The sequence below is a fragment of the Anabas testudineus genome, chromosome 6 (genome assembly GCF_900324465.2).
Source record: "Anabas testudineus chromosome 6, fAnaTes1.2, whole genome shotgun sequence".
Classification (NCBI taxonomy): Eukaryota; Metazoa; Chordata; class Actinopteri; order Anabantiformes; family Anabantidae; genus Anabas; species Anabas testudineus.
In genome coordinates, this window is record NC_046615.1 from 11,418,985 (window position 1) to 11,432,229 (window position 13,245).

At 39.3% G+C, this 13,245-nt stretch overlaps 2 protein-coding genes across 4 annotated transcripts; one reads left to right on the forward strand and one right to left on the reverse strand.

Moving 5' to 3' along the window:
• Window positions 1-208: 208 nt before the first annotated feature.
• si:dkey-30c15.2 (uncharacterized protein LOC558938 homolog) lies at window positions 209-4,534 on the forward strand. Its single transcript, XM_026364772.1, has 12 exons — window positions 209-318; window positions 457-500; window positions 1,098-1,161; window positions 1,345-1,476; window positions 2,633-2,737; window positions 2,838-2,887; window positions 2,995-3,120; window positions 3,225-3,270; window positions 3,459-3,530; window positions 3,651-3,804; window positions 3,894-3,970; window positions 4,061-4,534. The coding sequence occupies exons 1-12, from the start codon at window positions 286-288 to the stop codon at window positions 4,217-4,219; spliced, it is 1,062 nt and encodes a 353-aa protein (XP_026220557.1). The 5' UTR covers window positions 209-285; the 3' UTR covers window positions 4,220-4,534.
• Window positions 4,535-6,752: 2,218 nt separating this feature from the next.
• neto2b (neuropilin (NRP) and tolloid (TLL)-like 2b) lies at window positions 6,753-12,842 on the reverse strand. Of its 3 annotated transcripts, none has more exons than XM_026364740.1 (12): window positions 12,780-12,842; window positions 11,522-11,629; window positions 11,212-11,364; window positions 10,419-10,667; window positions 10,194-10,241; window positions 9,948-10,075; window positions 9,279-9,380; window positions 8,915-9,041; window positions 8,464-8,577; window positions 7,951-8,081; window positions 7,771-7,863; window positions 6,753-7,684 (listed from the first exon to the last, which is right to left on the reverse strand). In XM_026364740.1, exons 1-12 carry the CDS (start codon window positions 12,787-12,789, stop codon window positions 7,238-7,240), a joined length of 1,710 nt encoding a protein of 569 aa, XP_026220525.1. In that variant the 5' UTR covers window positions 12,790-12,842; the 3' UTR covers window positions 6,753-7,237. The 3 variants fall into 3 exon arrangements, with proteins under 3 accessions (XP_026220525.1, XP_026220523.1, XP_026220524.1); XM_026364738.1 differs by having other exon boundaries at window positions 11,522-11,578; window positions 12,780-12,801; XM_026364739.1 differs by lacking the exon at window positions 12,780-12,842 and having other exon boundaries at window positions 10,419-10,662; window positions 11,522-11,886.
• Window positions 12,843-13,245: the final 403 nt, after the last annotated feature.

Sequence of the window (13,245 nt, forward strand, 5' to 3'; positions counted from 1 at the left end):
AGTGTCCTTGTTTCTTAAAACTGTGACTCTCAAAACAATGAATATTCCTCCTGGGGATTCCCAATAAACTGCAGTAATACCCAATGCATTCCTACACATGCACGTACCTGTGCCTACTCCAAGGAGGTGGAGTTAAAACAGCAGCACGTGACAAGGAGCAGGCTTTTATAGAGGTGTGCTCTGACAGGAAAACACATTTTCACATGTTATGGAGGCAGGTTATGTACTGTGCCTGTGCACAAACAGTGTGTGAGTTTCGGATAGACTAACCAAAGCACATCTACCATGAAGCTCAATTGTATCTTGAGTGGAGATCAGGTATGCCTTAAGTTAATTATTATTAATACAGCTCATGGTGAATTTCATTAATTCGTATACTTTCTTTCATGAAAATATTTAGCTTGGACGTAACAGCCACAGATTTCTAAAAACATATTTGAATTCTGTGTTTTTCAGATTGATGTTCTCTCCACTGTGTATTTAGTGCTACTCACTCCCAGGTAGGGTGCTTTTCAGACTACTTTCACTACATGCTTGAGTTACCCCTGAGCCTGTATTTGCATACTTGCGTTATTTCATAAAATCTGCCAAACCAGTAGGCCAACATGTATCAAGATGCCGACTTCACTGCTCTTACATAACATTTATTTTCTAGTAAGGCCTCCTATGATTGAATTGAAGCTCACTAGATAGTTGTGGCTACTTCAGTTTTAAACTAACTAACTTAACTTAATTTTGTTTCTTTGGTTAACAGTTTCTCAGTTTTCTTTTTTCTTTGTGCCTCTGGAAAGTTTTTATGGTGGCAAGAGGACGTTTAAGATTTAATGTGTGTCATTTTATAGTTTTATTTTTTATGCAGAGGTCACATGGGTCTGAGATAAGCTTTTCAGACAAAGACGTCAAAGAAGTCTATCCCATGCTCTGACACTAAGCTGTGCAATAAACTTTGTTAAGCGTTAGTGTTGATGTGCCAGTGAAGTTCACAATTTTACATTCCTCCTTATCTTACACCTCAAAATAATGGTCAATTTCATACTATCTTACTCTCCATGAAGTTGTTTAATATTTCACATACAGCATTTTTTAATTACCTACAGTGTCATCGCGAGTTTTTCTGTCCTTGTGGTTTCCATAGTCAGATGGAGGCATCTAAAAGAGCAGGTGAGTCAACTTGTATTTTGTTTTCTACTCACATGCCTTCTTGCATGTCTCTGGTTTGGAGGCATGTGATTTCTGCTACTGTGTTTTATGGATAACATTTGCATAACAAATTGTTGTTGTTGTTGTTGTTGTTGTTGTTGTGCATTTTTACAGCAAAGCAACATTTTTTGTGTTTATGTGCAGGTGCATCTCCTGGTGCAGCTCGCCCTGGCAGACCTACTGGCTGCTCTGATCCTGTTATCCGCCACTGTCATTAACAAAGTCAACACTGACAACAATGTAGCCATCTGCAAATTCATCCTGCCCCTGTCACTGGTAAGAAACATATACTGTCACTCTGATAGACACTTTGGAGTATGACTGAGGTATGTTACATCATTCTAATAGTAAAATAAGATGCTTGAATGGCATCTGTAAAGAAAAATGAAGAGCAGTTTGTCACATCTTGTCACATCTTCAAATGTAATAGGCCAAAGTAAATTAAATGTGATTGTTCCATAGGACTGAAAGGTCAGTGTTAAAATCTCTTACAGGGCATTGTGATTTTACATATAATAAACTAGTGCAATGTATGAACAAAACAGTGTTACACAATGTCATTCATAACAGGCTGTGGATTTTCTTCAAAATGCAGATACGGAAAATATTTAACCTTTTCAATAGTTCAATATTTAATCAAAACAAATGGCCTACATTTTTATCAAGGTTTGATTGTGGATGCAGAATGTGTGGCACTGCAATAATGTTCAGTTGACTCAATAACTACACACACAAATGATAACATAAATAAATGATTATATTAGGCTGCGCTAAACTACCAAAGGGATTATAATAGTAGAGATTCCTTGATATGCTACTCTACATTTCAAGGTTCAGCTAAATGAGTACAGTAGGTCACTTACATTTACAGCAGAATATCAACAACTTCATTATGTCCCATGTGTGAACCAGCAGATGTAAATATACTGCATAGAGAAGAGTTTAAGCACAACAGAAGTACTCACACCGTTTCTGACAAAGTTGGAATGAAATCAAGTGACTGTACAAAGTTCAAAACGTGTTTTTCTTAAAGTTTTAGTGCAAAGTACAAGTAACAGAAATGTTACCTGTTAAAGTAATGTTATTTATTTTTTAGATAGATCTGAAAGTAAAAAGTAAAAAAAACTTTTTTCTTTAAAAAAAGATTTTAGAATGATTTTTTAAGTCAGCATTTGTAGACAGCAGTTAATAACTTTTGACTGAACCTTGTTGCAAATATTTGGGCCAGTGTATTGGTGAGAGGACCGTTCATTGTTATTAATACTGCTGGTTCACTGAGCAGTGGGGGAAAGAGGAAACATGTCCTCTTCACTCACACGCTTATTTCACTCACACATGTGGGGCAACATGTAAACAGCAGCGACGTTTCGGCTTCGTCACACATAATGTCACGTTTGTCAATATATATTCTCTGTATGTTTGTCTGTTCCAGGCATTTTATTTTATTTCATTTGTGCTGGTGGTGGTTTATGCATGGAAGTCGAAGAACGCAATCCAAGGGTGGAGAGCAAGGCCTGCAGAGGATGAAGTTGCACAGGTGAGGCAGCAATCACAATTGTAGACTATGTTTTCCTACAAACTGTGAGGATTGAGTCACTGTTATTTCTTACAAATATAATTTTTGGGATTATTTGCAGAGCCAGTGTAAAAAGAAAATAATTGCTATTCCTGTATACGTCATGGTTTGGTGAGTTTGTTCATCTTTTTAAACACTACAACACACTGTCTGCCCCACTACCACACCCGGTGGATGTTTCATTTTATATTTGTATTTTTGTCTTTCCAATACCACAGGTTGATCCCCATTGCATTATACTTGGCATATGTGCTCACTCCCTTTATAAACTCTTCCACGCCGATTCCTATTACTGACATATCGGCTAATGGGGTCTTCCGTAATGACAGCAAGTACTACACCAGGTGGGCAAACTTCACCGTCCCTCAAGGTCACGTACAGATGTTACAGGAGTTAAATTGGTGTTCTCTGCTGTGTTTTAATCTCTTTGATTTTTCTTTTTTCGCAGTTGTATTTTATTTTTGCATGTCTGTAGAGGCCGCTGCTCAGATGCTGTGAGTATGAAACTCCCATGTGTATACACAGTTATCTATAAAATGAATCCAAAATTAACAATGTTTTGTTTCATAGATTAATGTTACTATATTCATTTATGCTAATTATGGTGTTGTGTATGCATATACTTTATCAGTAAAATCAATGCAGTGTGTGTTTGTGCTAAAAGAACCGTTTTTCTGTCCAGGAAAAATTCCATGACACGTTCATCAGAGTTTTTCTTGTCCTTGTGGTAATACTGGTGATGTTGTCTTGCTCTGTAAGTCGTAAACAACACATTATTTTAAGACAAATTTTATTTACAGTTTAAAGTATTTGAAAGTATCTTTACACATATGTAAGCAAAATGTAATCAAGCCACTGTTTTGTCGTACTGTAGGTCATTTATTATCACGTTGGTAAATGGTATGAAAGACATCAGCATCACAGCCTGTTTCCTGTGGAAGGAGATGGACGTTCAAGAAGAAGATCCAAAAGAATTTTTTCTACAGCACGAAATATGGTGATGGTCGTCTTATTCTGCTGGGCACCAGGTACATACACATACATTTCAGGATATACAGTTTCATCAACTTGAAGTCAACATAAGATTAAGACTAATTCTCTGTTTCTTCATCTGAAGCTCTGATTCTGCTATTTACCCTGATGATATCGACAAATGTTCAACAGCCGAGTCTTTTTGGCCTTTACATTATACAGGTACGAACTGAATATTGCAGCAAAAAAATCCTATTTATCAAATGTCTGATGTGATATGTCAAGTTATATGATTATTTTTATTTATTTCAGGCTGCCAGTGTTTCCCTGCAAGGCTTCCTGAACAGTATGGTTTATGCCTGGAGACGACCAAATTTCACAGAGGCTGTTCTTGGGGAGAACACACCCCTAGTGGCACATGACCACCTGGCCTTTTTTGATGAATCGCTGAGGAACTCATCTTATTGTTGACAGGCTCTGCCTCAGCTGACTTCACTACAATCTTGACTGAAGTGAAAAGTGTTCTTATTTGTGGAGTGAAGATGAAAAGAAACAAAAAGATGAAGGAAACACATTCTTTAAACAAAAAGCAATGATGGCATAAGCAACAGTATATACATTAGTTTAATCTTTTCAGTATAAAAGGGGGCGAAACTTCTGGGCAGACTGTAGAATTGTGTAATATTTATATATGTGCTAATTTTCCAAACATGCCATGGACTTGTTTTGCATGTGTGATTTCTGTATTATGTTTTATTAAATGTATTTATGTTGTTCAGTATTGTATTTTGTTGAGTACCGTGTCCCTCAGTACTCAAGCATGATGGTAAACTTGTCGGAGTTACAGACTTTGCCGCCACTGTTGTGTAATTTTGGAAGCACGTGTCATACAAAGCTATCTCCGGTACACAGCACACATTGGAACAATGAGGAATGCTGAGAGCTTTGTCACGTCTGCATGCAACTGTTAAAGTATCTCATAAAAAATAGTTTGTGGTTGTGCAACTGAGGTCCCACAAGAGCCTTTTTATATACTGTACACTCATCAGTACATCAGTACAAGTCCACAGGTGCCGCAACACACAGTGCATTTCAGCCTGCTGCTTGTGGATCTGTGTCCCTGCAGAGCACTCAAAGTGTCCATGATGACCTCTGTCCATCATGGACCACGGACCACAACATTAAAACCACCAGGTTGTTTTGATGTACAATCACACACACAATCATGTCTCATGTTATAGTACCTGAGACACCACGGTCACGTTTTAGCGTGTATGTCTTTCCCTGAGTGAACTTGCAGCGCAGCCTTTTACTTATGTAAGTGATCAGCTGACTCACTCATAAAGTAAACATGACATGGAGTTATGACTGTGCAAAATTTCTTAGCTGAAATCCACTCATCTAAACAGTGTGGATGCAGTAACAAAACAAAAGCCTTGTGTCATCGTTATGACACAAGGCTTGTAACATCTCACAATTGCAACCTTCAGTTAGACTTAGAAAAACACAGTTAGAGCTACAGTTAATATGAAATATCAGCCTAAATGAAACTTTCTAGTTGTTTGAGCAAAAACAAAAAACAAAAAACAGTTTGTTTCCACTGTGTTTGACAGGAACTCAGTTGTGAAAATAACAACAAACACCTTTGTACAATTATAAGTTGAGCTAACCGGGGCAATTATTTTATTGTTGTCAGTTGGCTATAATAAAAAACCTTCATTTAGTTTCATTATCTGATATGACCCACATACACTGCCTATTCATACCTACTGAGCTAAAATATTATGTCTGTGTATCAAAGTGTTACTGAAAAAGAAGCCACACTCAGCACATTTACATGTATATATGTATATGTGTATATACTGTATAGTGGCAGAGATTAAAAGCCAACTTACAATAGTATTTGGGTAACACAGTGGAAGTCATTTTAAGTGACCTATTTACCTCATGCATCAGCTGGTTTTTATTATTTTTATCATGTGTGGAAAGTGACCGCAGCCAACATTTTATTATCTGTTTGTTCTTATCAGCATATTAGGCCAAACTTAGAGGTCATGTATTGAGTGCGCTACAGGGTTAATGGCACAAGACAAGTGTTCATGTGCTCATCTGTTCATACGCATAGTTGGTCCATTAATTATCTGCCCAGTGACTTTTCTGAATGTGCCGAGTCAATGTTGAGGCTGTGGCTTCAAAAAAAAGCTCCTGACTTGCTAAACGTGTGTTTTGTTCCAGCACCAAGGTTATGTAAGTTACTTGGCACCATCGACACACAGCTGTACTTCCGTGAGAAAACAGTAAGTAAGTATGTAATAGACACCCATGTACACCAATGAATACATTTAGCACATTCTTTTTTAACCTCATAACTGGGATACACCATGTAAAAAATTGTCAGTTATGGCCATGTGTACATTTGTTGTACTATACTATAAAAGAAAAAACCTACTATGATAAAACAAAACAAAACACAACACAATGTAATCTAATCTCTGACCTAATTAGTTCAAACGTTTATCAGAGGCAGTTTTGGCACGCCATTCTATTTCCGATTAAATTATTCATTTTCTAACATGTTCCTGGTTCATAAACAACACTCCTGTTTTAGGATAGCTATGCAACCTGTGTCTGCTGTTTCATTTTGACATATGATGGGAATTTTATGTTGTTTTATGCCTGAGTGTACTTGTAATATCCCTTGTTAAGTAGGAAATGACACAAAAAGAATTTCCCAAAGCATGAAAATAAATAATAAAATAACCAACCAAGAGAAAACGAAACAAACTTTGCTGGTTTGGTCTGGTGATTTTAACGACTGCACTCTGGCCATTAACTTTAAATGGGAAATTCCAACCAGCATTCATGTGTGAGACACACTTCAGGTGAAAACAGCTCGTCAGCGAAGAAACATCAATTGTCGCTCAGGGTACTTTCATATCTGATATTAAAAGTGGCTCTGTGTCAAATGTAAGATAAGACGTTTCCTAAACCAGTGGTGCACAAATGCAGACATTTATTCTGTAACACAGGCAACAATAGATTAAACAGAGTGTGATCACGCTTCCTCCTAAAACATTCTTTTAACATGAACACAAATTTGAATCATTCTTCGACATATTCAGTTTGCTTCGCAGGAAAATGTATTTAACAAAATACATAGATAACAAGAACAACACACAGCATGATCATCGCTCTTCATGATTACACTGATCACAAATAGAATAAACAGCTCCCCATCAGTGTAAGAGCAGTATCTTTCATTTCGGAAAGTTCCCAGAGCACTGCTCAAGGAGGAGTTCTTCATTATCACTATATGAATGAGACACAGAGGGTGTCATTGCCCACAGAGGCATCATTGTCACCATTGACATGACAGTCTCCTTCCTCCTTCCTTGTTTACGTAAATGTGGGAGTTCTGCCCCCAAATTGTGGCACTGTTTGAAAAGTTGCTGCTGTAGTATTTATTGTGTCAGCCTTGTCTTTTCCTTTTCAGAAGTCCATGGACAAGGATCTCTGCTGGGCCATTTCGTGGTTCCCTCTTCGGCTTCCTGCTCTGCGCACATACACATCATATCTTCCATCCTCCTCCTCTTCATCCTCCTCCATGACTCTGTCCTGCCGCCCTAGTGCCCTGTCCCCGATACTGTGATGGCCCTGCATTCGGCCTGATTTCATGCTAGGCCAGCTCTTCTTACGCAGACTGCTGTTCAAGTCTCTGAAGGGCGGTAAGGTGCTCTGGATGTCTCCTCTGAAAGGGAGAAGCTCCATGGATGCCCTGCCCAGTCCCTGTACAGCCTGACTGGTTTTGTTCGAGTTGACAGATGCCTGAGAGCCACAGTGATGTTCATGAATGCAGCGTGAACCTGATGAGGATCTTCTGAGCGCCTGCATAGACTGCAGTTCCTGAGAGAGCTCCCCAAGGTCCCCAGATATCCCCTAAAAGGAATATTGTTGGTAAATAGGTTATTTTGAACAAAAGTCCCCACATGCAGGTTATAATGTATCAAAGTAACCAAACTAACCTTGTCTCTGAGTGTAAAGAGTTCATAATGCGGAGGCTCAAACGCATCCTGAGAGTCTCCTCGGTGAAACAGGTTGTTCTTACGTACCAACACCTATAAAATATGATCAAACACATTTGATAAATAACCTGTTTCTATAACAGCATTTTGTGGTGTGATAAATCTGATTTGTCTCTTTACCTTTTTCCGTGGCTGTTTGACTTGCACCATGATGGAGACAATAAGTAGCAGCAGCACCACCCCGGTAGAGACACAGATTACTGTCCCATGAGTCTTTGTGATGTGGTGAAAAACACTTTTTGTTTTTGTCTCTGGTGATGGTGAAAATGATGAGACGATGACAATATGAGAGACATTTGGAGGCACTGAGAGTAGATCAGTTATTTAATTATCACACTTCCTGCCAGGACGGTCATTTTGAATGGTTGCCCGAAACAATTCAACACTGATATATGGTCTTTATTTATTAGTCAAAAGACAAGGAAGATGTTGTTTTCTCTGCCAAGTCGAACTCTTTACAGTAAAAAATAATTACAATAGTAATAACTATTTTATAATAATTATTACAAATTATTACATCAGGGTAATAATTACAATGGGTTAATAATGTGGAACAACAGAGTCAAACATCACATGCGTCACATTACGTAACACAATTCACTGTAAGACAGCATGTCTACCTATGCATAGTACCTATGCAGTTGCTTTCATCCCATGGAAAGACACAGTTTTGTATGCCATTGCACACCAGAGTAGTGTTGATGCACATGTTAGTGTGGCAAAAGAACATAGTGCCTAGGCAGGGCGCTGAAACACAAACACAGACGTATCAGTATGCAATGTAAGTAGTAAGTGATGATAATCAAGCAATCCAAAAAACATTTACTTTATTTACTGTTACTCTTAGAGCTGTAGAGCAAGAATTCATAGAGGTAAAAGCTGCAGTACTGAATAGAGACCACCAGGAGGTGCTATTGTTGATCTGTTTGAAATGATACATCTAAGCCACATTAAAGTACTTTCTCTCTCACAGAAGCAGAAACTACATAAACAGGACAAAATGGGGCTAAACAACGGCGTAAAAGAAATATTTAATCTAAAATATTACAATGACAATAGTGAAGAATAATAAGGAGAAACTCACGGTCAGCAAAAGAAGTGAACAGCATCCGAAAACGGCTGAGACGGCTTGTCTCGTCGGCCCACATCCTCACTACTCCCACACCAGTGTCTAACATGATGTCATTAGCTACTGTGCTACAAAACTTAGCCTGCAAAAAAACCACACATCATTTGCTTGTCTAGTTTTAGATGTGTAGTCTCACTGAGGTCAAGTTCTGTAGAGCAGTTGCTTTAGATTTACGATTCATATATGAAAGACAGGCTGTGTAGCGAAAACACAGAGAAACCAAGAGCTCACAGAATAATGCAAAACAATTTGCAACAGATGCATCAGATCAAGCTGCTTGAATTTTATAGTAGTAGTAGTAGTAGTAGTGATATATTACCTTTAGGTCCTCAATAGCATTACTGCCGTCATAAACAGCCACAAAGTTCTTCTTACACTCGTTTGAGTTTTCCATTTGGTATTCCAAGAACCGCAGATAAATCTGAAATAAGCAAGGAAGAGGGATAAACTGTACATTTTCTTAATTTTTCATGCAGTTCAGAGTATATTTGCTGTGAGAAGACAAGTCCCACTTGAAGGCATCGCTGCATTAAAGGATCAGATATAAATCTTTTTGTGGCAGCTGTACTGTATGTGTACTTATGTAGACTGTTGGATTATGAGATCATGTGTCGAGCTGTGGATTTAATGTCAGCGAACGCTTAATAATAAAAGACGCAAAGTGCGTCTATCTTGGGTGTTCGTGATACAAAGTTGAATCTGCATGCTTGTTGTAGAATGAATTTATCACAACAGATGTAAAATGATGAAGAGCTGTGCAGGATGCAACATGCACCGCAGGCTGGAGACTCATTTTTGCACTGTTTGTCATTTTGTGCCCAATGAGTCACATCCTCTCATCTCAAATAGAAAAGTATTTTTTATGGGCAACTCATTTTTCAGCACTTTTTCCTTAACATGAGCTTATGTTATCATAAACATGGATAAAATAGGGACTAAAGCTTATTCTGCTATTGGGACATGGCTGCCAGTACGTCTCGTGACATACCCTGTTGTTTGTTGGGGCTCGTATAGTCCAGATGCAGTCCACTGCCTGGTCTGGCTTCAATTTGTACTCTTCCTCCACCTGACTGGAACGGATCAGGCCATCAGCTCCAGTCAGTTCAAACTGACAATCTGACCCACAGACATTGACAACAGAGAGAGGCAGAAGGACGAGAGGAAACTGCTGCATCACAAGTGAATCTAAAGATGTACAACTGTAATGACTAGAGTACGTACGTAGTTGTGCTACCTGGGATGGGGTTTAGAAGTCCTCCCACGTGCAGATGAAATTCTGGATCTTTGGGTGAGATCACAGAGATGAAGAGAGATCTCACGTTATCAGGACAGCAGTGCTTAGAGTACAGACATTTGTTTAGCTAATAGCAACACAGGCATTTGACTGAGGTGTCATTTAAACAGACTAGATGAACACTTAATGCCAGAATGGTGTGTTGAGATAATGTGTTAAAATCACCTGCAGTAAAGGTGTACTTGACCTGGAAGCCGATCCCCTCCAGCTCCTCATCACTGAAGAAGCGGATCCACATGAAACGTCCACTGGAGAGGACTAGCCCAGGACTGGCTGAGCCACAGAAGCGATTGATGAGTGGCGAGAAGCTAAAGGGACCATCTCGCACCTCGATGTGGTCGAAACGACACTCAAATGACGCCTCGATGTAGAAGGTTTTATCAAACTGCAGCTCTATTCGCTGGCGGGGCTGTGCTGAGGGAAGATGGGCAGTATGTTACGTTTACTGCGACATATGACATGAGACATATTTTGGGGTTATGATGCTGAAAGAGAATAGGTAATCTTTTCAATTATACTTCGAGTTGCTGATTATTCAGTTAGCATTGGTAGAATCGACTGTTGTGTGGGCTCCAGTAGCAATTGTAGGAAATCTGATGCACACAGCGACAACAAAGTTTGATACATTATTTGCTGTGCAAAGTTAATAAGGAATGCACTGAGAAAGTCTGAAAATGTTATTGCCTGCCAGTGTGTTTGTACTTTTAATGACCACACAGAGGAAACTTCCATTACTCCTAACAAGTTAGTAAGATATAGTGTTGGCTTTGTTACAGAGACAGACAGTATAGAAAGCCTTAAACAAAATCCAACAGCAGTTTGAATTCTTAAATAATGTTGTCATTTACTCTGACCATTAGATTCCCTGTAATTAACAACAGAAGAAACATTAACACAAACAGGAAGAAGAACTGAACCACACTGTAATAATCAGGCTCACGTGCATTTTATTTATTACCTTCCAGCACATACAGGCACTCCTTGTTGGGAGGGTACGTATTTGGGTAGTTTGGGGAACTAAAGGTGCCACCCTCTGCGTTTCGTGCCCAGTTTCCACAGTAACGAGAATTCTTCGGCCACTGGGACGGTCTAACTCCTTTAGAGCCTCCATCTGCATGATGAGACATTCAAGTAAATGACATTAAATAAATAAATGGTAACGTTAATGGACTAACAACATAACAATTGAATTTGAAACCAAATGGTGCAAAAACTTCATTTGACGTATATAAAGTATTCTATGAAGGAAATGAATATATCAGTCTCACCTTTAGTCTTATGTGCCAAAGCAAACACCTCCTCGATGAATAGAAAAAATATCCAGACTGCAAACGGAGAAGTATGTGGGAGGAGAGGAAGGATACAATAAAGGAGTACTGGAAAGAGAGAGAGCTTAGTAGGATTTGTGTGACTGTGCTCGACTCTGAGCACCTGCCTGAATCCCCGAATGTATAGAACAAGCCAGGGGTGTGGAGTTCAAAAGCTTGACAAGGAGAGAATAAGGACACGCTGCTTCCACCATCTGCTTACTCTGACTCCTTACTATTTTTGCATCCTACTTTCTTTTCTTTTTTTTAAGGTCATAGCTGGGTGAGAGTTGGGCTTTTGACAATCTGCTGACTGCCATGGTTTGGTTTTGTGCAAGGATATCAATTTTAAAAAAAAACAAAAAAAAACAAAAACAACTCTGTGTCATGAAATTCTGTCTTGTGCCACGCGTGTGCGCGTTACATAAAATATGACCCAAATAGAGCATCTAGCCTGAAGTCACCAGGCCACTACAGTTTACTTCACCAGGGTGGAAAGTTGACATGTTGCAGTGACAAACTACAACACACTAAGCTGTAGTTGTAATATATAGAGACGTTCACGCAGTACACTGTATTGGTTGCATGTGTCTGTGACTGCTCCTGACCCCTGACAGCACCCATCTGAACTGTGTCATTCATTTAAATGTCCCTACTGCCATAAATGAGAACATACAGCCAGATGCTGGAACAAATAGCTTATGACATTTCTTGCACATGAACTCAGAGAATTTAAATTATTATTTTTTAAATTTATTTCAATGGAGACTTTCTCTCCATAAAACCTCAGCCAGCAGCTCCACTGTGCGTAACGGAGGAGCTGCAGGAGCTGCAGGAGCCCAAATCATCCTCCAGTCCAGGCACTGAGCCACCAGTCGCTGTTGCAAAATGGGAAACTAGATTTGAATTATTTGGTCTCTTTAGAATCGTGTCAATACTTTTATAAAAAAATAAATAAATAAATAAATAAATAAATAAACAACCGACTTCAAAGAGGTCTGGAGCTGTCACTTCAGCACCGGGGATTCCCTGTCTTATTTTAAAAACGTCTCTAGAGAGCATGATTTTAAATTCCCACCACCTCGGTGCTGAATCGGGAAGATGTTTGAAGGCTGTGAACTACTCCTGCCATTAAATGACTACAGAAACTCATCCCCCACTCCTCCAGACACACAAACTTAACACCGTTCATCGTGCAAACGCGGGTGAACTCACTCACCTACATGCATCCTTTCATCCGAAGTCCGTTTTCTTGAATTTGATTTCAGACTTGTCCGTCTGCGTGTCCCTCACATCTCTCGATCTGTGCAGCAGTGGTCCGGATTAGCGCATGTTGGAACCACTGAGTCAGGCTCCAGAATCCAACTTTCACCTTTTCATCCTAATCCCATTGGTCAAGATGAGGAAGGCTTCTGGGACAAAAACGAGCCGATGAACTTGTGCTTCATCAAAACTGTCCAGATTTTCCCTTCTGCTCCTGCGGAGCTCCGATCTGTATCAGCCTGAGACTTGTCCTCTCAAATAAAACGGATGATCTGTCTGCGGTTCAAGATTGGGCTCAGTTGGCGCTGGATGGGGGGGAGAGCTGATTGCGCATGTGCAAAAAAAAAGTACACGGTAATCCTCTCATACTCTATTTGGCGTGAATTAAATTAGGGAGTCCCATTTTTTTAAAGCATTTAATT

Excerpts from the sequence above, each read along its gene's own strand:
- si:dkey-30c15.2 (XM_026364772.1), top strand. The coding sequence starts at position 286 with ATGAAGCTCAATTGTATCTTGAGTGGAGATCAG. Across the intron at positions 2,888-2,994 it reads CCTGTATACGTCATGGTTTG|GTTGATCCCCATTGCATTAT; the intron begins GTGAGTTTGTTC and ends CCAATACCACAG. Across the intron at positions 3,271-3,458 it reads GAGGCCGCTGCTCAGATGCT|GAAAAATTCCATGACACGTT; the intron begins GTGAGTATGAAA and ends TTTTCTGTCCAG.
- neto2b (XM_026364740.1), bottom strand. Across the intron at positions 9,042-9,278 it reads ATGCTATTGAGGACCTAAAG|GCTAAGTTTTGTAGCACAGT; the intron begins GTAATATATCAC and ends GTTTTTTTGCAG. Across the intron at positions 7,685-7,770 it reads TCTTTACACTCAGAGACAAG|GGGATATCTGGGGACCTTGG; the intron begins GTTAGTTTGGTT and ends TATTCCTTTTAG.